This window comes from Neolamprologus brichardi, chromosome 13 (assembly GCF_056152115.1).
Source record: "Neolamprologus brichardi isolate AB-2024 chromosome 13, ASM5615211v1, whole genome shotgun sequence".
NCBI lineage: Eukaryota > Metazoa > Chordata > Actinopteri > Cichliformes > Cichlidae > Neolamprologus > Neolamprologus brichardi.
Genome location: NC_142116.1, coordinates 11,100,849 through 11,124,279, shown reverse-complemented (window position 1 = coordinate 11,124,279; position 23,431 = coordinate 11,100,849). Strand labels below are relative to the sequence as shown.

Below are 23,431 nucleotides of genomic sequence, written 5' to 3'. Positions count from 1 at the left end.
TGTTAGTTAGTACAGTTAGTTTCTGTACATTTTGTCAAATTATTGCTAATACTGTTTTTTCGAACACAAGTAGTTATCAATTAACTCGTTTACCAAAAGTAAACACATGTAGTAAACAAACAATAGATATGATGTTGATATTTCAAAAGTTTATGTGATATTGTGTAACTGTTGTCTTCAGGAAAAGTCAACATCATTGTCTCTCTATGTGAATTGCATTTGAAAATCATTATCTTCCATTTTAGTCTTGATTTGATTAGATATCAAATTGGTTTTGAAGTCTGTACACCATATGGAACCACCATATTGGCCTGTATCCAGGGCCCAATCAAATTAACCAGAGCAACATGCTGCCACTCAGTTTTTCATTGACATGCTGCCGTGTCATCGCCTCCTGGAGGGTACCATCTCTAAGGAAACAGCTTTTTCATCTAGAAAACACACACACACACACACACACACACACACACACACACACACACACACACACACACACACACACACTTAGTCATTATTTCTAATGAGATTGTAAAAGTTGAAGGAGAGAAGTTATATTAACTCTTCTGGTAGACAAAGACTTCTGTAGCTCACGTCATCTCCAGCTAGAAGCCAAGTCATTACCTTCTTCAAATAGAAGCTTCTCTATTAAATTTACTCTGTTGTGCATGCCCTCTGTAAACACATCTGTGGAATAATATTTCACATTTGTCCCCTTTAATGTGGAAGTCTAAATGGACTGACGTAGCTCTAGAGCAAGCATCAAGTGGCCATTAGAGGTACTGCGGGTTTTGGTCTTTCTGCTTCGGATTCATATTGAGCCCCAAAGGTTGCCCCTTGGGACTCAACTGTAAAATATATGATTGGGTACCACCTACATGCTTTATAATTAATTATGTAAACTAGCATTTTTATCATAGAAATTACTGATTTCTTAGTTTTTTAGGTTTGTTTTGGGGTTTTTTTGTATATTTGTCAATCCTAAATGTTTCAGATTATCAAACTAATTTAAATACTAGACAAAGACCCCAGTAAACTTTCAAGGAATGGCTGGCCTACCAAAATTACTCCTAGAGTGTATCAAAGATTCATCCAGGAGGTCACAAAAGAACCCAGAACATCATTCTTTGGTTCAGAACTGCAGGCCTTAGTTTCACTTAAGGTCAGTGTTTATGATTCGAAAAAAAGGAAGACACTGGGGGGAAATGACATGCATGGGAGAATTATAGCGAGAAAACCACTGCTGACCAATCTGAACACAAAGACATTACTGAAATTTCAACAAACAAACAAAAAAAACATGACCCCACTTGGGAAAAAATTATGTGGACTGACGAGGCAAAAGTTTAATTTTTTGGAAGGTTTGAATCCTGCTACATCTGGCATGAAACCGACAACATTTTATTAAAATAAAGAATTATAGATCATGTCCTGAAGGTCAAGCTCACTTAGGTTATTCAGCAGGAAAATGGTATGAAACGCCTCTGAATTAATTAAAAAATAAAAAAAAAAATCAATAAAAAGATTAAAGTTTTGGAGTGGCCTCATCAGAGTTCAGACTTAAATCAGATTGAGATACTTGGCATAACCTTGAAAAAGGCCATTCATGTTCACAAACCTATAATGTGGCTGTCCATCCATTCCATTCTCATCCGCTTATCCTTGTTAGGTTCACGGGAGGGTTGGAGCCTATCCCAGCAGTCTTAGGGCAAGAGGCAGCGTACACCCTGGACAGGTCACCGACAACCATTCACACTCACATTTACGGGCAATTTAGAGTTATCAATTAACCTATCCCCATTTACTGAATTTCTTTGGAATGTGGAAGGAAACCAGAATACCTGCAGAGAACCCACAGAAACACAGGGAGAACATGCAACTGCACACAGAACACCAGGAACACTGTACTACACACCAGGCCTGGTAGTGGAACTGAACTCAGGACCTTCTTGCTTCAGGACCCAAAGGTCAATGGCCAGGTAGGTTTAAATAGCTTTCTTTCCACCCATAATAAATGCCTTAGGGTTTAGGAGGAGGTCCATACATAAGTAAAATTGAATTTTCTCCCTAACTCCAAGTTTGAGTGGGATGTGGTCAGAGGCAGCCTCCTGTCCCTGTCCTTTGGACTTAATCCTTGGCCCTTTTCCCAGGTCCTCTCACATTTGCAGGTCTATAATGGCTAGTTTGGATCAAAGGAACAGACTTTTGGGCTTTGAGCCAGTCCCTTCATGGACAGGACACCTACATTTCTCATTTATCTTGTCCACCCTTCTAGGTGGGGCGTGGATCCAGTTTTTTCTTATCCTCAGTGAGCTGTCTCACTGATAGATGTTTAATATCACCACACAAACATTTCTTCTTTTTTTAAAAAAAATTGCTTTTGGATGCAATTATAATTCTGCAAGGAGCATTATCACCCTCTTGTGGGGATTTAACTTAACCCAGCATAGTCACAGATGTTCTGGCAGCAGCAACACTGAGCTTGCCCAACTGAAAAGGGAAAAAAAAGTAATGCACAATTTTTCAGTTGTGCCAAAGAGCAGTCTCATCGTTTCAGTGCCACTGTTAAAACCTCTTCATATGGCAGAATGGTGGTTAAAAGTATGATTCAAGCATATCCCACAAAGCAGGTTTTAGCAGACTGAGCTGCTTTTATACCCAGTTTCTCTGTTCTTATGCTGATCACAGATCAGAAAAGTAGTTGTGATAAAGAGTGTACTAAACAAATATCTAACCTTAATTTCTAAAATGAGTTCTGAAATTGAAAGCAACTAACCAATAATTTAAGTTACCCCTATTTCTTCAGTGAATTAAACAAGAACCAACAGACTTTACCTTGAAAAAAGCAATTTTTCAAAACTAAAAAGTGGAGCTACTTTTCCTTTTCTGACATTTACTGTAACATAACTATAGAAGTTCACCTTGGAAGTAGTTAAATTCATTCACAATTAACTTGTACCTTTCAAAAACTTTACTCATATTCACCATTATTTTTTTTTATGTTTTCTGAGATGTTACTTGAAAGCTGTTTCTGTTAGTATTCAAATATCAGATCAGAAAATGTTTTTTTCAATTAAAAAGGAAAGTTTTGCCTCTTCAGAAAAAGGCTCAAGACAACAGTGGCTACTTATTCTTTTTCAGGCCAATAAAGTCTGTCACTTCATACTATCCTCTGAGTCCATGCAGCTAGTTTATCAGCTAGGCTAGTGCTATAGGTAATCTATAAAAGGGCAGCTGAGAGATGAGAACCGTAAGCTGTACTAGTTTCAACAAAGACTGAGGCAACGCTTGCCAACTTTCATGTTTCTGGCACGTGACACTACTCTACTCCTCCTGCCACCCAAATCTGTCCAAACAAGGTGAAGCTTTGTGGCCCCCTAAAGGCATTTTATCTGCTCAAGTACTGCAGATACATCGAATAGCCTAATCCTGATCTGATAAATAGAGGAGCTGAAGTTGTGTTGCTTCCAGCTGTTTGAGTTTAATACCTGTAGCTATGTAGATGACATGCGCTGAAGAGCATATCTAACAGCTGAGCTAGCTACTTCATTTACTAGGGGAGCTTTCCATCATATCATGAGTTTGTGTATTGACTGGTCAGTGCAAACTAAGATATGAATTTTGGGGTTTATAATTCATTATTCAGAACCTCAAAAATAGCAAGAACCCCAGAAAGGAAAAAAAGGTAAGTAGTACATATTCTTAGAAACACGCATAAATAGTATATCTATACAGTGTTTTGATCTCAAACCATCACAGTCAAGTGTTCATGCAGTATTTTATTTCAGTTTCATGCCAGGCAACATGACTATGCCAAAATTTACAGAAACTGGGAATTGAATTACAGATATCGTAGAACGCTTCAATTATTTGAAGAACCTAATGTACTTTTACAGTCTTGTGACCACTGGGAAGCTGGGTTTGAGCAATGCAGATGTATCTTAGTGGACACCGTACCATAAAGGTGCTAACCAGTTAACAGGTAGTGCAGGTCTGAGGTAGTATTGCGAAACTGTTCCAGGTAAAGCAAAAGGATAGGCATGTAACACTGGTGGAAAATAATCTTCCGTTTCCCTCTCTGAATTTCCATGGTCATAGGTGGCTACATACTTACTCAACGCACCAGACTGGAAGGAAGTTGTAGAGCCCAGCCCATGGGTTCCCCTTTCTGAGTTACTATAATCAAGATTCCCTTCATGACCAAGTTGACCCGTTTCAAGCTGAGCTGGAGAAAAGCCAAAATCAGGCCTCAGGTGAGATGTTCCAGACAACAAGGTAGGTGTAGAGTCTTCCACAGGACCAAAACCAGAAGGTTCACCGAGCCCACCTGGAGTTGCCCTGAAGTTGGGTGGCAAGGTTTGAACTCTAGAGGTTCCCAACCTTACTGGGTCATACATGAATGACACAGCAGGGTCATTTGGATCGGCAGGAACAGGTGGGGCACCTGGGAGGGAATCATAATGGAGGAGAGGATGTGCCTCTATGTTATAGAACCCACCATCATTGGGATCACGCAGGCCCCAATCTAGAGAAAAATATCTACAGTAAGTTTAAACCAAGGAACCATGTGATATATATATATATACACACATTTAAAAAAATAAGCATCTATAAGATTTATAATCTCATTAAGGTGTATTCCTACCTTTAGCAGGAAAGCCATACACGTTCCAGCTCAAGAGTGCAATGAATGTTAACTGACTGTAGGGGGGAAAAGGGTCATAAGCACTAAAATATGAACATTTGTGAATAAGTGCATATAATTATTTACCCACAAGCTACCTTACAAAAACCCAAGAACCCATTTTGCTTGTCAGCTGCATAAATAGCCTCGTCTGAGTGCTGGTTAAGTATGAAATGGCAAACCCTCCTTGGCCAATCCCAGAATGAGGAGGTAACAACACACAGCTGCCCGTCATTGACTGCTGACTGAAAATCATAGCAGGCCAATTAACCATACCATTAACCTTTCTGATGGCATATATACTCGAGTGGTAGGGATGAACTGCTAACCATGTAGCAGAAGAAAAATGGAATTGAGGAGGAAGAGTAAATGTCATGAAAGACCAAGTCCCTCCATTGGATGTATTTGCGTTTGCTCTTAAACCATATTGACATACTACTTCTTCGCTTGCAGCACAACCCATACAAATTTAGGAATATCTATATCTAATTAATCCGCATCCACTAAAATTTACAGTTTGAGATTCTTGTGCAGGGACTTGTTTACATGTGGATTATGGTCTTTCCCCCCATCTGGTGACAAACATCAAAAGAAACACATTCACCATTTGAAATAAATGGCTGAATTATAAAGTTTATTTAATGAATCCATTATCTTGGAGCACAAAGTGTAACTTACTGAACAGAGTCATACTGGAGCCAGCTGTTTTCTCTTTAAGGTGTTTTTACTACCTGAAGTTTTAGATCAATACAACAAATCCATGTCTCTGCCAAAAATAAGAACATCACCTATAGAGATCAGAGGTGTCAGAGTCGGAGCTCACAAGTTACACCAGAAATATTTTTCTTTTGAAAGGAAAGACTTGCACATGAAATCATATTGACTGGACTGGATGTATGTTCTGGCATGTTTTAGCTCAGTCTGTGTAGAGTATTCAATGATGATGCTTTTTTTAATTATTTAGAGCATCAAATAAAGACAACTTTACCAGCCTATTTTTTTTATTATATTAGTCTCAAATCACTGTCATCACCATATTTTTAAATACTACCAATTTTTAAATTTCATGTTCAAACAATATGGAACATGAGTATAATATTCTTGTCCCACATTTTACAGTAGTTTCCTCAAATGCAATTTAAAGATAAATATGACATTGAGATCCTTTAGGGTTTTTTCAGCTTACCATGGAAAACTACTACTAATTGAAATTAATGGGAAGCTTCTGGACAAATAAAGGATTTCGATAAACACCACAGCCACAAAGTCTAGTATTGTTAGGCCATTTTTTCCATGATGGCACCACCTGTTGTATTATAGTTGATATTTATTTTCTTATATGTGCAGTTCTTGAAATTTACTGCCCATTTTTCCAGACACGTGTAAGCATTAGAGTTTGTCGCTACCCAACAAATGTTTGATCTTACCATTAGTGAATACTGCACATTTAGCCTACAGTGTTTTCAGCTTTCAAAGCACTGAGCAAACCTTTACTTTTGCCTTTGTGTGGTTTTCGATTTGTCTTCTGTTGGTAGTGCATATTTTTGGCCTTTTGGGGAACACACTGTTTATTGATGGATGGCAGTAGGTCTGAAATTGCTTTTGTAAACTGTAATTCACTTGAAGCATGTCAAAATGCCTTATCATAAGATTTTATTCCCAAAACAAGTGTACTGTGGGGAAAAATAAAACAATACACAACATTGCTTGCCAAAAATGACTATTTTCTTTACAGAAAAATTACTGAAACACCACGATCCTTTTGGTGTATGACTAACTAATCTCCTTTATTTCCTTTATCTTCCAGTTTTACCTAAATTCCACGATCCTGAACCAAATCATCATACCACACAAGCAAAAAAAAAAAAATCTAATTGAATTGCTTCTAATTTCAATTTTTTCATCATTATTTCTATGTTTTGGGAAGCATCTTCTGCCAGAGAGCACAAGATGAGTACTAAAGAAACAGAACAATGCTCAGCATGAGTAATGTGTCAGAAAACTAATCAATAAAGACTTTCATTCCATTTGGTATATTTGATCCAACTTGCATAATAGATTCCTTAACTTCACCATGAGATGGAGGGGAGGGAGGGTGGGAAAGCAGAGGAGAGGTTAATGGACGGTGGATGAAAGGTTTTCTGGTCAGGTTAAAGATCGCTCTCTCCATAGAGGGCAGTGGAGAAGGCAGTGTAGTCCAGTGCCCCGGGTGGTGCTCCATGACCAGCGTAGGGTGGCATCCTCATGATGCAATATTCTGCTTGTTCAGGGGGAAGTTCTCTCCTGAGCTCCTCTACAAGTATATAAGGCTGTGGACGTGGAAAGGTAATTGCATTTCAGATTCACACTCCCATTTTCTGTTTTAATTTGTTTCTCATCTACAAAAAAGTACATCGTAAATCAGTATGACGTGGCAAATCCCTGGAAATAATGACAGGAATAGCTTATGCTAAAAATATCTGCCCATATGCCAGTAAGCCCCATACACACCTTATCAGCAGCCAGGATCCGGAAGGATGCCACAACCTGCTCGGCAGTGTCTGTATCAGCAGTCTCTCTGGTCATAAAGTCGATAAAAGACTGGAAGGAAACGATTCCCGTAGCATTGGGGTCTACCAGAATCATTATGCGAGCAAACTCCACCTCTCCCTGAAATAGGTGTGAATGAAGAATCAGAATGACTGCATGTGTGAAAATCAAACAATTGCAGAATTTACTAATAACACAGCTGCATCCAACCAACAGTGAAGCGCCTTACCAAGTCATATCCCATGGAGATGAGGCAGGCTCTGAAGTCATCTGTTTCCATTGCTCCATTCTTCTTCTACAAACCAGACACCAAATTTCAGAAAGTGTTGTCAGAGAAATACAGAAAAGACTGAATACCAAACATTCTAAGCATTCAATATAGCCTCAACATGAATTTTATGAGACAGGCTGCTCTGCTATAAAATAAGTTACAAAGAGGAAAATGGCTGTATATTTCAGTTTCCTCATCTTTTGGCTTTTTTGATAAAAGTTGAAGATTTCATGATAAAAAAAAAGCTTAAAAGGTAATATGGCACATACACATGCTTTCACACTGAAACTGGTCACATGGAAGTTGGAGACACCGATCCAAAGCATTCTTATCAATCACAAAAAGCTACAGCATTGTCAGTTTTGTAATGAGATTGGAATTTGTTGGGTGTATTATCCAAGCTGTTACTCCATCATGGTGAAGGGAACCAGTATGTGGCTGTACAGATGTGACTTGAATAAATTTGAGACATGCTTGAGTAAGTCATCTATCATTGAAGTTTTACTATATAAAAAGAATCTTAACCAAATATATATAGAGAAATACTTAGATATTTTAATACTTTCACAGCAAGATACCAGTAGAAATGTTTAATCTTCACCTTTAGTCCTGATCAACCTTCAGATTAAATATAGGGGTGGATGCAGAACATTGCACTTTGAGCTGGATGGGATTTAGCACGTATCAGAGACAGTATTTAAAACATGGATGTAGCTTCTAGATCTGAAAAGTAAAGCCAATGAGGTTTAAACCTGCTTTCTTTTTCATGCAGGTTTACAGCCAGACTTTATGGGCACAACTGCTAGCTTCAAGTAAATCACTAAAACATAATTTGTAAATTATGGTCCCCATTAGAGTGAGGAAGGAGGATAAAACGGTATGCTCATTGGTTCATCAATCACAAGTCATTAGCTAATGAGCATGCAGTGTTGCTCAGCTTCATAGAGAGATCCAATCCTCGCTCATCACATCCCGTTACAAAATACTGAGACGGCAGTGCCAGAAAACACCCAGCTTTACAGAGAGACTGCACTAACCAACATGTAAAGCTGCTGTGGCTACATCCGTGTTTAATACAGTTTATGGATGTCACAAATACAATATAAGAGTTAACACCGGGTTTTGATGCTCATAAGCTCAAGACATATCTCTCAAAACTGGGCTACCCCCTGCTCTCCTTCTGAGCTACTGAGATTGCTTTACATCGGCCACTGGAATAGGAAGAAAATGGCTCTAGTGAAGTGAAATGGCAAAACGCTGTACCCTGTCAAAGTGGTTGAAAGACGATCTGAACTCATTCATCTGCTGCTGACTGATGCCCTTAGCATCCCGGGTCAGGATCTGGGTCTCAATCTCATTGATAGTTCGGGCGATGGTTGTGAGGAGCAGCTCCCACCCAACACGGATGTGCTGTGTTGACAGACCAGAAATGTTAACAGACTCTGGAAATCCAAGTTTATGTTGACAAACCTACTTTAAGAATCAATGTATTTTTCTATGTATATGTAGCTATAAAACTCAATTTCCAGTACCTCCATGGTGTAGTTGGTGTGTTTGTTATCAAACACAAGTGACTCCTGGATTAGCTGGTGGTCTCCCTCTAACTTGTCAATATTGGGTTTATAAGCAACTATGACATGCTCGATTTGCTTCAGCTGGGTCATCTGGTCCTCCAAGGTGCCTCCTATCTCCAGGGAGCAGCGCCCTATTTCCTGTTAGGACGGTACATGCCACGAGGTCAACTCGGACCAGTTTTGATCATAAGATGGGGCTCTAAGAGCTAAGAGTAGCTTTGATCATAAGATGGGGCTCTAAGAGCCCCATCTTATGATCAAAACTGGTCAGGAAGAGGGTTTGCTTACTGAATCTGCAAAGAGCCAATTACATGTGACTGACAGTAATTTTACTCTGTAAAAGAACTATGAGGTGGGTATATACATGTGTGTATAAATATATCCTGAGTAAATTTACTTTATATTATTCAGATATCATCATCATCAGGAATGAAACTGCTATTCTACTTGTCTAAGTACAATGAAGTAGAAAATAATCCTCTTCCATTTCAGACTTTATTTGATTAATGTAGAATTTGCTTATTAAGCCTGTATACTGAACCTCCATCCTGGTCTGTATCCAGGGCCCAATCAGATTAGCCTGAGCAGCAAACTGCCGTCTCAGCCTTTCGTTGGCATGCTGGCGTGCCATCTCCTCCTGGAGAGCACTATCTCTCTGAGGAACCAGCTTTTTCACCTAGAAAACATGCACAGATACACAGAACAGATACATTATTGCTGGTTGTATAAATTACATTTTTATTAAGAGATAGTGATTTGGATTGCAAACTTACTAAGTGATTGCTGACTCCTCTGTCATAAAATATCAGTATTAGTAAACAATGATAGTGTTCTCTGATGTCCACTATCTCTATGACTACCCTTTAATATACTCTCTGAGTCTATAAATCAGTTTGAAAACTGTAGCTACCTTTTCCCACTTGTTGAGAAGCTCTTCAGTTGTGATAGTGCTGTAAGAGTTGATAAAGCTGGCCTTGATCCCATAGCTCTGTGAAATTTTCTGCACCTCATTGTGGATTCCCAAGATGGCCTGTCTCTCTGAATCTGCCTCGGGAAGAGTAGCTTTGAACTGCTCATGAGCTGCGATTAGACTCTGGAAGGGGAAGCAGGAGAGGAAAGTGTTGAAATTTTATGGAAATGTCAATTTTGTCCCAAGAGATAACATTATGTGCTGGGGTTTTTTAGGGTGTGACAACACAACATTATATATTATGAAACCCAATCATGAGGAATCCATTAAATGGGCTTATATGAAAAACTGTAAAATTACACTGTGATCACATTATAAGCACTTAATGTCAAAGGCTGCTCTCCTCAGAATATAGTAAACTTACCTGAACCTCTTCAATAGTATGCACAATAAACATGTCCTGCAGATCCTCCATCGCTCCTTCCATCCAATTGTTGAAAGGAGCAGACCTCTTAGCAAATTCTAGGAACAACTGATCAATGGTTTCCAGCAGTTTCTCTGTGCGCTGAGAGGATTACAAAACATAACAGACATGTTTTATAAATGTTGAAATCCTAAAATTGTCACAATATCTAATCACAGCTCAGCGTTACGCTTTAGCATGACTTAAACACCCTCTCACCTGTTTTGAGAATGATGGCAGTGTGCATAACTTTCTTTGACTTGTTAACCCCAGCTCCCAAGTCTGGCTTGGTTGTCCCTCCCCACAATGGGAGATAGTTGGAAGTAGAAGATGGAGATAAACAGCCCCCTGTTCCTGTCATTCAGACTTAATCCTTGGCCCTTTTCCCAGGCCCTCACACATTTGTGGGTCTGGAATGGCCAGCATGGCTCACAGGAAGTGGCTAGTGGGCTTTTAGCCAGTTGCTTTCTGGATATGACATCTACATCCATATCTCTTTTATCCCCTCTACCCTTCTATTTTACCTTTCTATGCGGGGCAGGGATTTTAGAGGGGATCCAGTTATCTGTCCCCTTCAATCACTTGTCTCTTCAACACTCACATCAGTGACAGACATCTAAAATGCTTTGACTAAAATTTTAATTGAGTTGGCGTTTGATGGTAGTTCAATGCGTAGAACATTAGCACACTCTTGTGGGGACTTAATATATACAAAGAACTCAAGAACTTTTAAGATCTCTACAGCTATAATGGATTAATACCTAAAGCCTTTGCCATAAATCCCCTTCAGTCATACACTCACAAGTGAAATTTTGTTCTTACCTCCAGTGCCTCTCTCCTCTTCTGAGTCAGCGTTCCCAGCTTGTCCCATAAGTCACAGATGCTTTGGCAGCGCTGGTTGACAGCAGCAACATCATGGTAGTCCAACTCACTAGGAAAAGAAAAATAAACCTGTTGTGCCATTTTTACTTCTGGAAAACAGAGCCCCATCCACCCACCAGCACTGGTTAGAGTTGTGGTATGCAGAATATATAGTATGATATAGAGATATGCATAAGAAAACTGTATTAAGTTGAGGTAAAACAACAAAGAAAAGAAAATTTGAGAGCAAATGGCTATAATAAATAATAAAGAGGACTGCAAGATGACTTTAAATTAAAGTTTAACACATGAAAAAACAGAACATATTCAGCTCAGTCTTGGAAGAAAAAAGGGCTCTTGGCTTTGAACTTCAGAGCGTTTAAAACTGCTTGAATTAGTATTCAGGTTTAGGCACACATTTACAGAAAGTGCACCACCAAAATCATCACAGTGTTGAGACTCTGTCACTGCTTTCCCTGGATGAGCATCTGAAGCTGCACTTTTAGGTGAAATTTTAAGTGACCTCAAAGGAAAACAGTGAACAGGGCTCATGTAGCATTTTATTGAGATGTCATTCAATGGAAAAGGTCAAAATACACCATACGGTAAACTACAGGAATAAGAGTTGCCTTAACCGCTTCAAGCTATTTGAAAAAAAGAAAAATTAAAAATGCTTTTTGTCTTTGGTAGAGTCTTGTATGCAGTGGAGGTCCACTGTGTCCCAGTGGGGGTGGCTGAAGATGGCCGGGAGATGGTATCTCTCACGACAGACATTATTCTGATGAACTCTGCTAGCCTCGTGTTCAGCATGTAAATGTGGCACTGTGTAATGAAGAAGCTGACGAATCACAAAGAGGTAGTGCGGCTTTGCGCCAAATGGTGTCTCATGGTATTGTGAAGCTTCCCCAGCTGAGGCATAATGGTTGGCATGTGGATATACATATGGAGGCACTGGCAGAAAGCCTTTGTCTTTGTCTTCACCTAGATGGTCATAAATAGCTTCATAGCTACTCAACTCACCAGGTTGGTAAAAGGTTCAAAAGAGAGATGTAGTGCAAAATCAAGCCCACAGATTTCCCACCCTTACTGTGCTCAAAATTTCCTTCATCACCTGCATGAAATAGAGGTGAAGGAAAGCATATAACTGGGCTAGGTTGAGTTGCTCCAGAGACTGAGTAGGTTCCAGTAAATCATTATACAGAATTAGCTTCAGGTATAGAATTTACTTCTGAACTCGCTGGATTATGCAAAAATGAGACAGCGGTATCATTTGTGTCAGTAGGTGGAGGAGAGAGTGAGCCAAAGAGAAGGACAGCATGTACCTCTGTGTTAGAGACCACATCCTTCAGTCTATCAGTCTATTTCCAGCCTAGGAGGAAATAATATTTAAGGTATGTGTCCACATAATAACTTTGAAAATATGACTGCATCCCAGCACATTATGATCTCAGTGAACTTTTAGTCTTACCTTTAACAGAAAACCTTACAGCATTTTGGTCAATAATAATAATGTATACTTTATTAATCCCATAGGAAATTGCTTAGTCCTCTGCATTTAACCCATTCACTCAGTGAAGCAGCGGGCACCTACCAATCCAGGAGCAGTGTGTGGAGACAATATCTTGATCAAGGGTATCTCAGCGTAGCCGTTCGGTGGATTTGAATCCCCGACCTTCCAATCATGGTGCAAACACTCTACCTACTGAGCTATCCCTCAATAACTGATTCCTTCTCTTTTTTCCTCAGTGTTTTCAAAACAACAAACGCTCTGTATTTACATCTACCATTGTGCACTGATTGAAAGAAATCTCAGAAGTTCCCTTGAGCCACACCTTTCTCATTTCTGAGTACTTAAAATCTTAACTAAGAATACCTCTAATAGCTACCTAACCTCTGCCTTGGCATCTAGTGGTTCTTAAGTGGTTAACAGTTAATTCACATGCATTTGAGATGCATGAACCATAGCTTATTTTCTGTGTGAGAGGACAGCAGTGACCTCTATTGCTTGTCACCCATAATTTAACCCAGTAATCACCGGTGGGTTGTACCGGGTCTAAAGCCAAAAAACAATGCATGTGCATTTGTGCATGAAGTGTGCATGAAAGAGAAAACAAGATTAATTTCATTGACTTTACTATTATTTCTCCTGTCCTGGATTTCGGTGATACGTGACTGCATACATCTGCTGTTGGGAGTGCATACTTTAGTTCCTGTGCAATGGCAGCAATCTGCTCCACTCTGTCCTGGTGGGCTGCCAAGTCACTCTCAAAGGCCTCGTGTTTTCGAAGCAGTGCTCTGATTTCTGTCAGTGTGGCTGTTTCGTAGTCCTTCTGGGAAAGGAACAGCTCTTTACCTGAATGTCACATAGGAAAAAGGAATACTGAAATAAATATAAGGTTCTACTAAAAACAGTCCTTATCTGGTCATTGCAGATGCAGAAATTAATAACATTTCATTATGAGGAAATCTAAACAGTAAAATGCACTCTATATAAAGTGCTTAGCCAAGATAAACACGTGGACCTATAGACACATCAACAGCAATCAAAAAGGTAAATACACAAACTACAACTGACCGCTGGCCCAGTTCTCATGATTAGTTGCTTTTTGGCGAAACTTTTCTGCAAGGTGGTCCACCCTCTCAAGCCTACGGATCTCTGTAAGAAGCCATTCCTCGTACCCTTTCTCTGCCTGCTCCAGACCCTGCCATGCACTGGCTATGTCCTGTCAACACAATGTAATCTTTAGCGTCTGAACCACAACAGAACTGATCGCAAGACTCAATCAATTATGAATGAATATGAAGTTGTGACTTACAGATACCATCTTCCCCTCAGAGGGCATAAAGGCAGGCCGGTTGCTGATGCGCAACTTGGTCTGAAGGGTGTTGAAGTTAATTTCCAGCTGGCACTTCTCCTGCACTTTCGGGGGCTTGTGCTGGCGTCTGTAGTCCCTGAAGTCCTCCAGCTTCCGTTGCATCTCTGCCATGGTCTTCTCTGGGGTCCGATTCTCCAGCCAGGGAGTGGTGCGGCGGATCCACTCCAGCAGCTGGAAAACACAAGGACAACATGGGAATAAGTGGAGTGGCAAGAGAGTGGTGATAAATAATTGATTTTTCCAGCAGATGGATGTCAGTTTGGAACATCTGTGAGATATTTGAGTAGAGAGAAAAAAAAATTGTTTTTGAACTTTTAATTTGAACAGCCCATAATAAACAGAGGACAAACAAAAATGTACTAATACTGTACCTTAATCACTGTTATCCAAAAAGCACATCACTTTGAAAAATCTTTCATGACAAAAAGTGCCATCATTATATTTAAACTTTACCTCACTGGCCAGTCTCTCATATTCCTCCATCAGTTTCTCATTCTCTTGGTTTACTCCGAGCACCTTACAGATCCTGTTGGCAGCAGTCTCCGCCTGAGAGCACGGGGACAATAATAATGTAATTAGATCAGAGAACTAAGATGGCAAGGATTTTTAATCAGTGTGCTGTGTCTAAATTAAACTGAGTATATATATTTTTTTTTTATTTTTTTTTTCGATATTCTCAGAATAACATGGTGCTATTGAAAAAAAGACAGACAAAACTACCTGCTCAGCTCCAGCAAAAGCATGGTAAAAGCAGGACACATAGGTCATGATGGCTCTCTCATCAGGCTTGGGGGTGTTGATGATATCTGTGGCATGAAGAGGGATGAAAAGTCAAGGTGGCAGAAAGAATTTAAAGGAAACTACAGCTACATTGGATAATAGAAGGAGATTTTTTTTATGGTTTTCACTTCTGTGCAGACATAACAAAAATGCAGTTAGATATGAATGATTATATGTGACAGAAATCTATGTGGTTGATATTTAGACCCCTGTGAAGGAGATTCATCCAAAACAATGGATATACATTGTTAGCACCCATTACCATAAACAGGACACAAAAAACTCATATTTCTCCACTAGATAAAATATTACCCTCTGCATCCAGCATTTTTGGAATGTCCAGGTGTTTTTCTGCTATGTCAAAAGCCAGGTTCAAGTTCCCCAGAGGATCATCCTAAATAAGAACACAGAACATCACTGTACACCAGTGCCACACTTACAATACCACTGAAATCCATGCAATCAAGGCACAAAACACGTGATGGTCATATAATCTACATGCACATTTACTAACCCTCAACTTCTGCAAAACCTCAGAAATTACATCTCTTAGTTTCCAAATAACTTTAATACCAGTTTAATTCTTTATTTGTTGATTAGATCACATTCACAGGAAAAGTCAGTTATGTCTCAAATAAATACCATTTATTTATCCCCATCTGCCCTTTATTATGAATATGATTGATTTTTTTCTTTGTTTGATTAAGGAATTGCTGTTTTAGTCTGTTGCATAAGAGATGATGAAAGGGGAAGCATTTAATAATCTATAACCAGCAGATGTTTATTACTCTCTATACCTCTTCTTCTTTTTCTAATGGAATTGTTTTAAAGAAACGCATTCCTCCTTTTTCATACAAGTTACTGTGACAGGAGAATACAAGTGTTTGACAGGACAGGAGTTGTGCCTTGACCCAAAAGCTGACAGTGAACCCCTCTGCTGCTGATGGGGCTGTCACTAAGAGTGCAAAGGGGTAAAGGGATCATACTATCATGCTGCTGTCCCTATCACTGTACCGCTGTTCTGCAAAGGTAGAGGGTAGGAGTGGTGCACAACATGACAGGGCCAGCTGCTCACATATCCGGTGCAAGAAAGATAGATAGATGGATTGGGTGGTAAACTGATGGCATAGAGGAATGGAAATAAGGATACCTCGAGTCTTCTGTGTGTCTGTGTATGTGTCCCTGACAAGAGCTGTCTCAACAGGCTTAACAAACTCGCTCACCTGGAGCCAGATTCAAAGGTTGCCTGATGCACAATGCAACTGTCTCCAAGCAGCATGAGCAGAACTGAAAAAATTCAGGTGTGACTGAGTGTGTGAATATGGATCTCAAAAACACAAAAAGTGTGAATATAAGGCTGTAGCAAGAAATAGTGTACTGAAGTATATTCCTAGCCAGCGTGGTTTGTTTACATTGTCCATTTGAATCATTGTATATACTTTCATTATTTTCTAATAAAAGTATCACCGTCCTTGCAGTGATTAATAAGTATCACCATGATGTTATGAGTGTAATGTGTATAGACGTCTTCCTGACTTTTATGTGCACCGGGGGCCTCTAAATGGGGAATACGACGTGACAGCATGGACAATGGCAGAGGTAAAGCTAAGCCTGAGCTCTGCAGGGACTAAGCTCATGTTTCTGTGACTATTCAGGGTTGACTCCAAGTCAGGCCAGTCAGCTGTGTGTAGAAAAGTGAGTGCCTCTGATCACAAAATGAATGAAAAGTCACTCTTCATATCCTTCCAAGGTGGTTCCCCTGCTATACAGTTACAGTAACAGGGAACATATGGCCCGAGCAAACTAAATGTTCTGATGTGAGGTCAGCTATGCTGGCTGTGATTTTTTTAAGGCTTAAAACGGGAAGAAAAACATCTTTTTATGAACTCACACCTGGCAGTTAAAGCATGACACCTCAAATAGTCCTATAGCAGCCTTGCCCTTTCCATCTGGCTAACACAGCACCTTCTTCCAGGAGAGAAAATTTTTTACTTGTGTATTATTGCTACTTGGCAAGCAAGGGAGGGCTGTGAGCTGTGCTCTCTAGCCCTCTGCAAACACGCAGCAAATAAGCAGCTCACCGAGGCCCTCACCTGAATCCTGGACATCCACTAAACCAGAACATTTAAATGAGGCATACATTTTTGCCCTAAAATGCTTCACACTGATACTCTAGTCATTAAGTAGGTTTCAAATGCAGAGAAAAGTCAAGACTCTTCAGAGTGTAGAGAGGCCATATATTTCCACCACGTGGTAACCCCTTGTGAACAAGGGAGCCTTTTAAATCTAATCTGGTAATGGGCGCAGCAGGTTGCACAAAAACACAGCAATAAAATTGAAATAAAAGTTGCCGTTTTCATGCTAATTATGATGAAATTGTGTGCTAAGTAAACTGATTTGCTTAAGCATAATGAAGCATGAGGCGATACTAAATGAGTGCACTCACAATAGAGAGAAACACATTCATAAATTAAAGCCGGATTATAACCATTAGCCAAATAACACATTAATAACACAACACAGCGGACTTCCTGCAAACACCTTACATCACATTAAATCACTGACATGTAGATCTTGTCCTTTGAAATATTTCTAAGAATATCCAAAAGAGACACAACACAAAACCCCAGGATCGTTAAAACACAAATTAGTTTGTCAAACAGATGACCACTGCAAGCGAGTTATTAGCAGAGTAAAGAGATCAATTGTGCATTCTTCTAGTAGTAGATAAAGACTTCTTTTCCACAAAGCGGACAAAACTGTGCTTCTTATGTTTGTGGAAATCAAAGTGTTATTGTGCAAGCTTGAAACACAGCAAGCAAAACCACACAACACCTTGTTGAGCTTAGAGTAGTCGAGGAGGTCGGGTCTGTGTCTGTGAATCAGGGCGCAGAAGGCCAGGCCATCCTTCCAGCTTCACCAGTCAATACAGAGAATAAACATGTCAGGTCATAAAGATGAAATTCCTCGAGTCCAGCTCCGATATTCACCATTAAAGCACTTGGTGATAACATTTCCCTGATGCTACCCTCTATTCTCCTCTTTATATTTTGTATTACTAAAGTCAGCTACAGAAGAACTTAGTATTGATATGCTATTAGATGAACCTATTGACCTAACAACCACTACATTATGTTATAATAGATTATAGACACCTGGTTTACAAGATCTAAATTCAGTGGTCACAATGCAGTGTGTCATACTCACCTGACGTGGAAGTTTTGGACATTAACATTCCTGTAGGGGGCAGTCTTTCTTTGACACCACAGTAGAAGCCCTTCCTTGGCAGATGTTTCTGAGGAGAAAATATATTTGCCATTTAAACGTGTGGTCAGCTTTCTCATTTGGCACATACTACACAAGCATTCTGTGCACTGATATATTATAAAACTTGTTTTTGTGACAAGTGAACTCCATAACAATGTTTTCATTTAGTTTGCAGGGTTTTTTGTGCACATATATATTATTACCCACCAAAGTAAAGTCAACAGAATTATGATGGAATTTTTAGCATTTTTTAAGTGATGTTTAATTTACTCGAACATAAAATGCACTTTTATTTATAAACTGGCCAAAAACAAGTGGGAAAGATGCAGATTTTTCTTTAATAAAGTAATCCAGTCTGTTGTGTCTATCTATATGTGTAGATTAATTGTGCTTATTTGCATAGTCAGATGCAAAAATGCCCATTTTACATGAAAGGTCCTGGTATGTTGTCACGTAGCTTTAAGCATCTATATGTTCCTGGACTGTGTGTGGTAATCTTACCTTCCACAGATATGTCCTGAATGGCAAAGCGGAGGATTATAGTCCAAATCATTCCAAGAGTCATCTTTACATTCCCATCCACAATCTCTGAAACAAAAAAAGTGTTATATTTAGTCTCCAGCAGATTATTTCATAAGGTAAAAATTCCTGGTTCCAACTTTTGCATCCCTAAATGGTTACGTTATATTCATACACAGGACGTGCACAGGTACCTTCGGCTCCTATTGAAACCAGTTTGACTCCTTTACTTGTGATGAAGTCCAAAGCTTTGTTAACATTTGCGATCTTATGAAACCGCATCTTCCCTCTATCTGGCTTGGGTAACCTCTCTCCTGCAAACACAATATGGTGTGCATATAACCTCAGCTAATATGACACAGAAAGAAAGCTGACAGAAACACTAAAAAAAAGGCAAGAAAATGAAAACTCTCTTTAGTGCTCCAACCTGAGATAACTTCCAGCAGCAGCATGAGTTTGAGTCCATTCCTGAAGTCCTCCTCAATGTTTTCAATTTGAACACCAGCTTTCCTCAGGTGGGAGTTACACCAAGCTGTGAAGGTCTAACAGAAAAAGGATTCCCAGCTCAATAAAAATTGGATTTGACTCAAAAACGAAAAGAAATTTACAGCAATCAGTTAAGTTTTCTTCACTTTTGGGGGCATTTTTGTTTAACTGGCAGTTATACTCACTCCTAAAAATTTATATCACTTTTTAGTGGATTAAACTACAAGCCATTCCTCTTTACAGTAAACCTAAACAAACTGGGATCTTCACTTAGGACTATAACCAAGTCGATTGTCCATTAGTTAAACATTAGTGTTAAGTTTCAACATTTCCTACAATGGTTCCATAGCTAACACCTATCAGAACAAATGTACTCCATGTTTGGTACTCAAATACTGTAAATCAAGTTAAGACAGGCTCATTGTCTTTCGCCTATTTTTATAAAGCCTCTATCAATAGCTAGCAGCAGAGTTCATGGACGCTGAGCACTGTAAGGATGAAAGCTGGAGCCGACCACAGAGCACATTCCAGCTGATATAAGGTGATAAATTTAGACTGCTCTGCCGTGCCTCATGATAAAAGACGGGGAAGAAGAACGTCAACATGAGTGAAAATGTCACGTGGACGCGGGACAAGTTTTCCCCTCACGTCACTTTCTGTCACTATTTTGCCACTTCGAATATGGCACGTTGATATGTTACAGCTGCATAGAGATAGCTCTATCACAGTACACGTGTGCCGTTCTTCCAGAGCACAGGCATTGCCGATGAAGTGTGGAGACAAGCCAGGAGTGAATGAATGATGGGCACATTAAAAATTCTCATTTAGAATAATTTGAAAGACATGCCACAAGGATGAGTAATGGATCTGGATGTTGTAAATATTACCCTCTGCCACACAGAAAATATAAACATTTCAACAGCTCACTATCATTAGATAGAAATCAAGTTTCAATTTGGGCTGCCCAACTATGACAAAAGAAAAAAAAATCATTATTTATGTTGGTCAGTACTGATATCATGATCATTTAAACTCGGTTATTCGTAGACCTTGGAAAATTAAACTTTTAAAAAGTGAAGAAAATTGTCTTTTAAGTGACTGAATTTCCTTGAACTTTAATTACAATTCAGCACTCTAAATAAAGAAATATATGCAAATTGAAAGAAATCTGCCACAGTCTGGCAGAGAATGAGTTCAGGCTTTTATGGAGGGGCAGAAATGAAGGACAAGCATGTTTTGAAAGGCAATGTGGGAGCAGTATTGCAAAATGATGCGCCACAATAACAGTTTCATCTTGTTTTTTCTTCCCCGATAATTATTGGTAGACAAAATTGTACTAAATATTTACACTTTTGCCCATCCCTAGTTTCTATGTTTCTAATGTATGAATCAATGAACTAATCAACTACATGATAAAAATTGTACAAAAACAACGAGCTGTAATGGGATATTTGCGTATGCTACACTTCCCGATAACATGTTTCAATTTTACCTTTCATCTCCATTAACAGGAGTAGAGAATGAAAGCATTTACTGATTTTATTAAAAATGAATCGTTTTCAGTGAAAAGATAAACTGGGTTGACTTTTGCACTTTTTCCTTTGAGCTTCATTTCCTTTTAAGAAAAATTTTGATTTTAGCCCATGAGAGGAAAAGATCACAGCTGATGTCTATCTAAAAAGAAGCACAGAAGAACATTTTAAATGAGCTAATTTTACATTTTTGTGACTTTACTTGCATACTTTCTAGATTTTTATGTGAATAAATAAATACTCTAGAGTGACATGGGTTAAATATTTTAGGACTTTCCAGCACTGATCCACGGACAACCTTGTACCCAGGAGGACTGCATATGCATACCCAGCCAGCCACTCAGCTTCTCGCCCCACAGGTGCAGGAGCAAAATCAGAATATTACAGGCATTAGAGTAAAGGCCATCCCCATTCCACACTGAGTGAGTCCCTCGGGTGTGTGTGTGACAATGAGCCGCTGCCTTCCTTGTTAAAAAAACGTTGTCTGCTGGTCCTGCAAATCTGGCTCTGCCACTAGTCGCAGAACCCTACTTTCCAAGCATCCCCGCCCTCTACTGCCCGGTGACGATTAAAGCTAAAAATATTTATGAATCACATCCAGTGAGGACCGACCCTGTCACTGAACTGACGGATGCCTTTGGGGGCTCACTAGGTCAGAGGCTGGCAGGCTGAGACCTGGAGGATGGAAAATAAAAGCGAACTGGATGCTTAACATTTTGGAAAGACCTAGCCACATCAGCGGATCATGGATGACTATTTTCACTTGGTTTAACTTAGATGGAGGATATTCACTATGTGTCCATAACATTTCATCACTTTCGCTCAATGAAACCGAGCACCCTGGCTGTGCCTACTCTGCTCTGTCATCAATCTCCTTGATGAACCCATATGAATTAGGTAATGGATTAAAAAGGGCTCCATATAAGCAATAATATATAGCAACCACAACTAGAATTAAAATAAACTAATTGCACCATGGTACAGGAGATATATTTTGGAAAAAATGACAATAGATATCAGTAATAGTGCAATTTTGTTCCATTTTCAACAAATAGAAGCTGCAGCACAGTGTGGGTGCTAATATTGAGCGTCAAACTGGGGCACAAAGGAACAGAAAAAACCTCAAACCACCCTCCAGTGACCACTTATCAACTCAAAATTAGATAAAGAGTGGAAAAAATAGCTGTGTATATGGACTGTGGTGTTGCTGCCTGGTGTTGCTAAAAATACAGTTTTATCATCCCTGCGCAGGCCACAGGAGGTTATGAAGGGCATGGAGGAGCTGATGGACTCCAGTTGTGCAAAGAGCTGCAGTATAAGGTCCCAGCCAATTTTTAAAGCCCTAAAACCAACTGACGGTGTTGGGGGTCGAGGCTATATCGAGTTGGTGCTGATACAATTTTTCTACGTGGTTTCTATAAACAAAAGAATTCCGCACCAAGGACACTGGATTAACCCTACTAATGCCTTTTGGTCCCGAGGTTAAAATTAGATGGAGCGTCCATTCTAATCCCAAGAGCGTCATCATGTGTTAGAAGCATCTGTTGACAGCTCGCATTCCTCGCGTATCAGTGGAGAGAGAGGCAGCAGTCTGGAGAGCCGCTGGAAGGTACAGCTATTGTTAGCTGGTACCCACCACCGCATCCGTCCCTCAAGCCTCACGCACTGGACCCTATCTGCGTCAGGTCTGCGGCACTCAGCGAGGACCACACCGGAGGTTAACCAATGCCACCTTTAAAAATAAAACTAAACGTTACGTTTACCAGAGGTGGGTGAAGTAACCCCAAAGGCCACTGAATTATTAAGGCAAAATTCAAGCTACTAAGCCATCTTCTAGTTGTGGTTGTATAACTTGTGTACCTCTATAACTTGCTCCCGACCCCACTGAACTATATTTTGGGTAATGTCTATCAGTGTCAAGAATAACAGCTACACTTTTTAGCTACCCTATCCCAACATCCAAGAACAAACTGTCCAGTAAAGAGATCAAAGTACTTCAGCAGCGTGACTTGTCGCGATGAACCCGCTGAACTGTGGTTTTATTTTGACAAGGTTAACCGGAAGTTTATCTCCCCGACTTGGCGCGCTTAACGTCTCTCAAGACTTTTTTTTTTTACCGTTAGCCCAAAGTTATGAACTGTGCTACTGTGTACATATGTAAAAAAATATATATATTTTTACATAGAAATATAAAAAAAATATCACAAAATCTAAAGTTACACAATTCTGAGTAAGAAAAGACCTAGCTGTTTAATTTCTCTCTATAATAATATTAGCTAACGCTTGATAGTTTTAGACTTTTTTCAGAAACAGACGATTTTTTACGTACTTTCCTCTGTTGTTGTTCCCAGGCAGGGTCTAGTAACATGTCCCTGTCCCACTCTTCCTCCTGCATCATATACTCATCCTCGTAGCCGTTATCATAGTGCACCATGGTCTCCACCTGGGTCATCATTTTGCCGATATTTTCTTTCTTTTTCTTTACGTCGAAACTCAAATGTTTTCCTTCAGACTATAGATTTAGGTCTAACTGCCGAGCACAGGAAAAAAAGTTCCTCTTTTCACAGAGCTGCTCCTTCGTTTGTCTCACTCTCTCACGCTTGCCCTTGTCCTCCCGACCTGACAGACGTCTGGCCCTGGTTGCCACAGATGAACAACAGACGGTATCATTAGTATTGGTCG

The 23,431-nt window shown here is 39.6% G+C and overlaps 2 protein-coding genes across 2 annotated transcripts; both read right to left on the bottom strand.

The window, feature by feature from the left end:
- Positions 1–3,938: 3,938 nt before the first annotated feature.
- On the bottom strand, positions 3,939–5,057 carry LOC148099904 (uncharacterized). Its single transcript, XM_087849694.1, has 3 exons — positions 4,780–5,057; positions 4,643–4,698; positions 3,939–4,522 (listed from the first exon to the last, which is right to left on the bottom strand). Exons 1-3 carry the CDS (start codon positions 5,055–5,057, stop codon positions 3,939–3,941), a joined length of 918 nt encoding a protein of 305 aa, XP_087705820.1.
- A 237-nt stretch (positions 5,058–5,294) lies between these two features.
- On the bottom strand, positions 5,295–23,399 carry actn2b (actinin, alpha 2b). The gene is made up of 21 exons (XM_006783680.3): positions 23,079–23,399; positions 19,159–19,273; positions 18,926–19,045; positions 18,714–18,800; positions 18,153–18,240; positions 17,781–17,859; positions 15,258–15,339; positions 14,886–14,971; positions 14,619–14,711; positions 14,106–14,336; positions 13,865–14,012; positions 13,492–13,642; positions 11,251–11,359; positions 10,390–10,530; positions 9,966–10,148; positions 9,597–9,731; positions 9,014–9,193; positions 8,745–8,891; positions 7,440–7,505; positions 7,172–7,330; positions 5,295–6,990 (listed from the first exon to the last, which is right to left on the bottom strand). The coding sequence occupies exons 1-21, from the start codon at positions 23,202–23,204 to the stop codon at positions 6,832–6,834; spliced, it is 2,685 nt and encodes an 894-aa protein (XP_006783743.2). The 5' UTR covers positions 23,205–23,399; the 3' UTR covers positions 5,295–6,831.
- Between the last annotated feature and the right edge of the window lie 32 nt (positions 23,400–23,431).

Bases quoted from the DNA above. Each gene is read 5' to 3' on its own strand.
- LOC148099904 (XM_087849694.1), bottom strand. From the start codon at position 5,057: ATGACATTTACTCTTCCTCCTCAATTCCATTTTTCTTCTGCTACATGG. The intron at 4,699-4,779 runs GTAGCTTGTGGG...TCCCCCCTACAG, and splicing joins GGTTCTTGGGTTTTTGTAAG to TCAGTTAACATTCATTGCAC. The intron at 4,523-4,642 runs GTAGGAATACAC...ATTTTTCTCTAG, and splicing joins GTATGGCTTTCCTGCTAAAG to ATTGGGGCCTGCGTGATCCC.
- actn2b (XM_006783680.3), bottom strand. From the start codon at position 23,204: ATGATGACCCAGGTGGAGACCATGGTGCACTATGATAACGGCTACGAG. The intron at 14,712-14,885 runs GTAGTTTTGTCT...CCGTGCTCTCAG, and splicing joins CTTTTGCTGGAGCTGAGCAG to GCGGAGACTGCTGCCAACAG. The intron at 14,013-14,105 runs GTAAGTCACAAC...TTGTGTTGACAG, and splicing joins CTGAGGGGAAGATGGTATCT to GACATAGCCAGTGCATGGCA.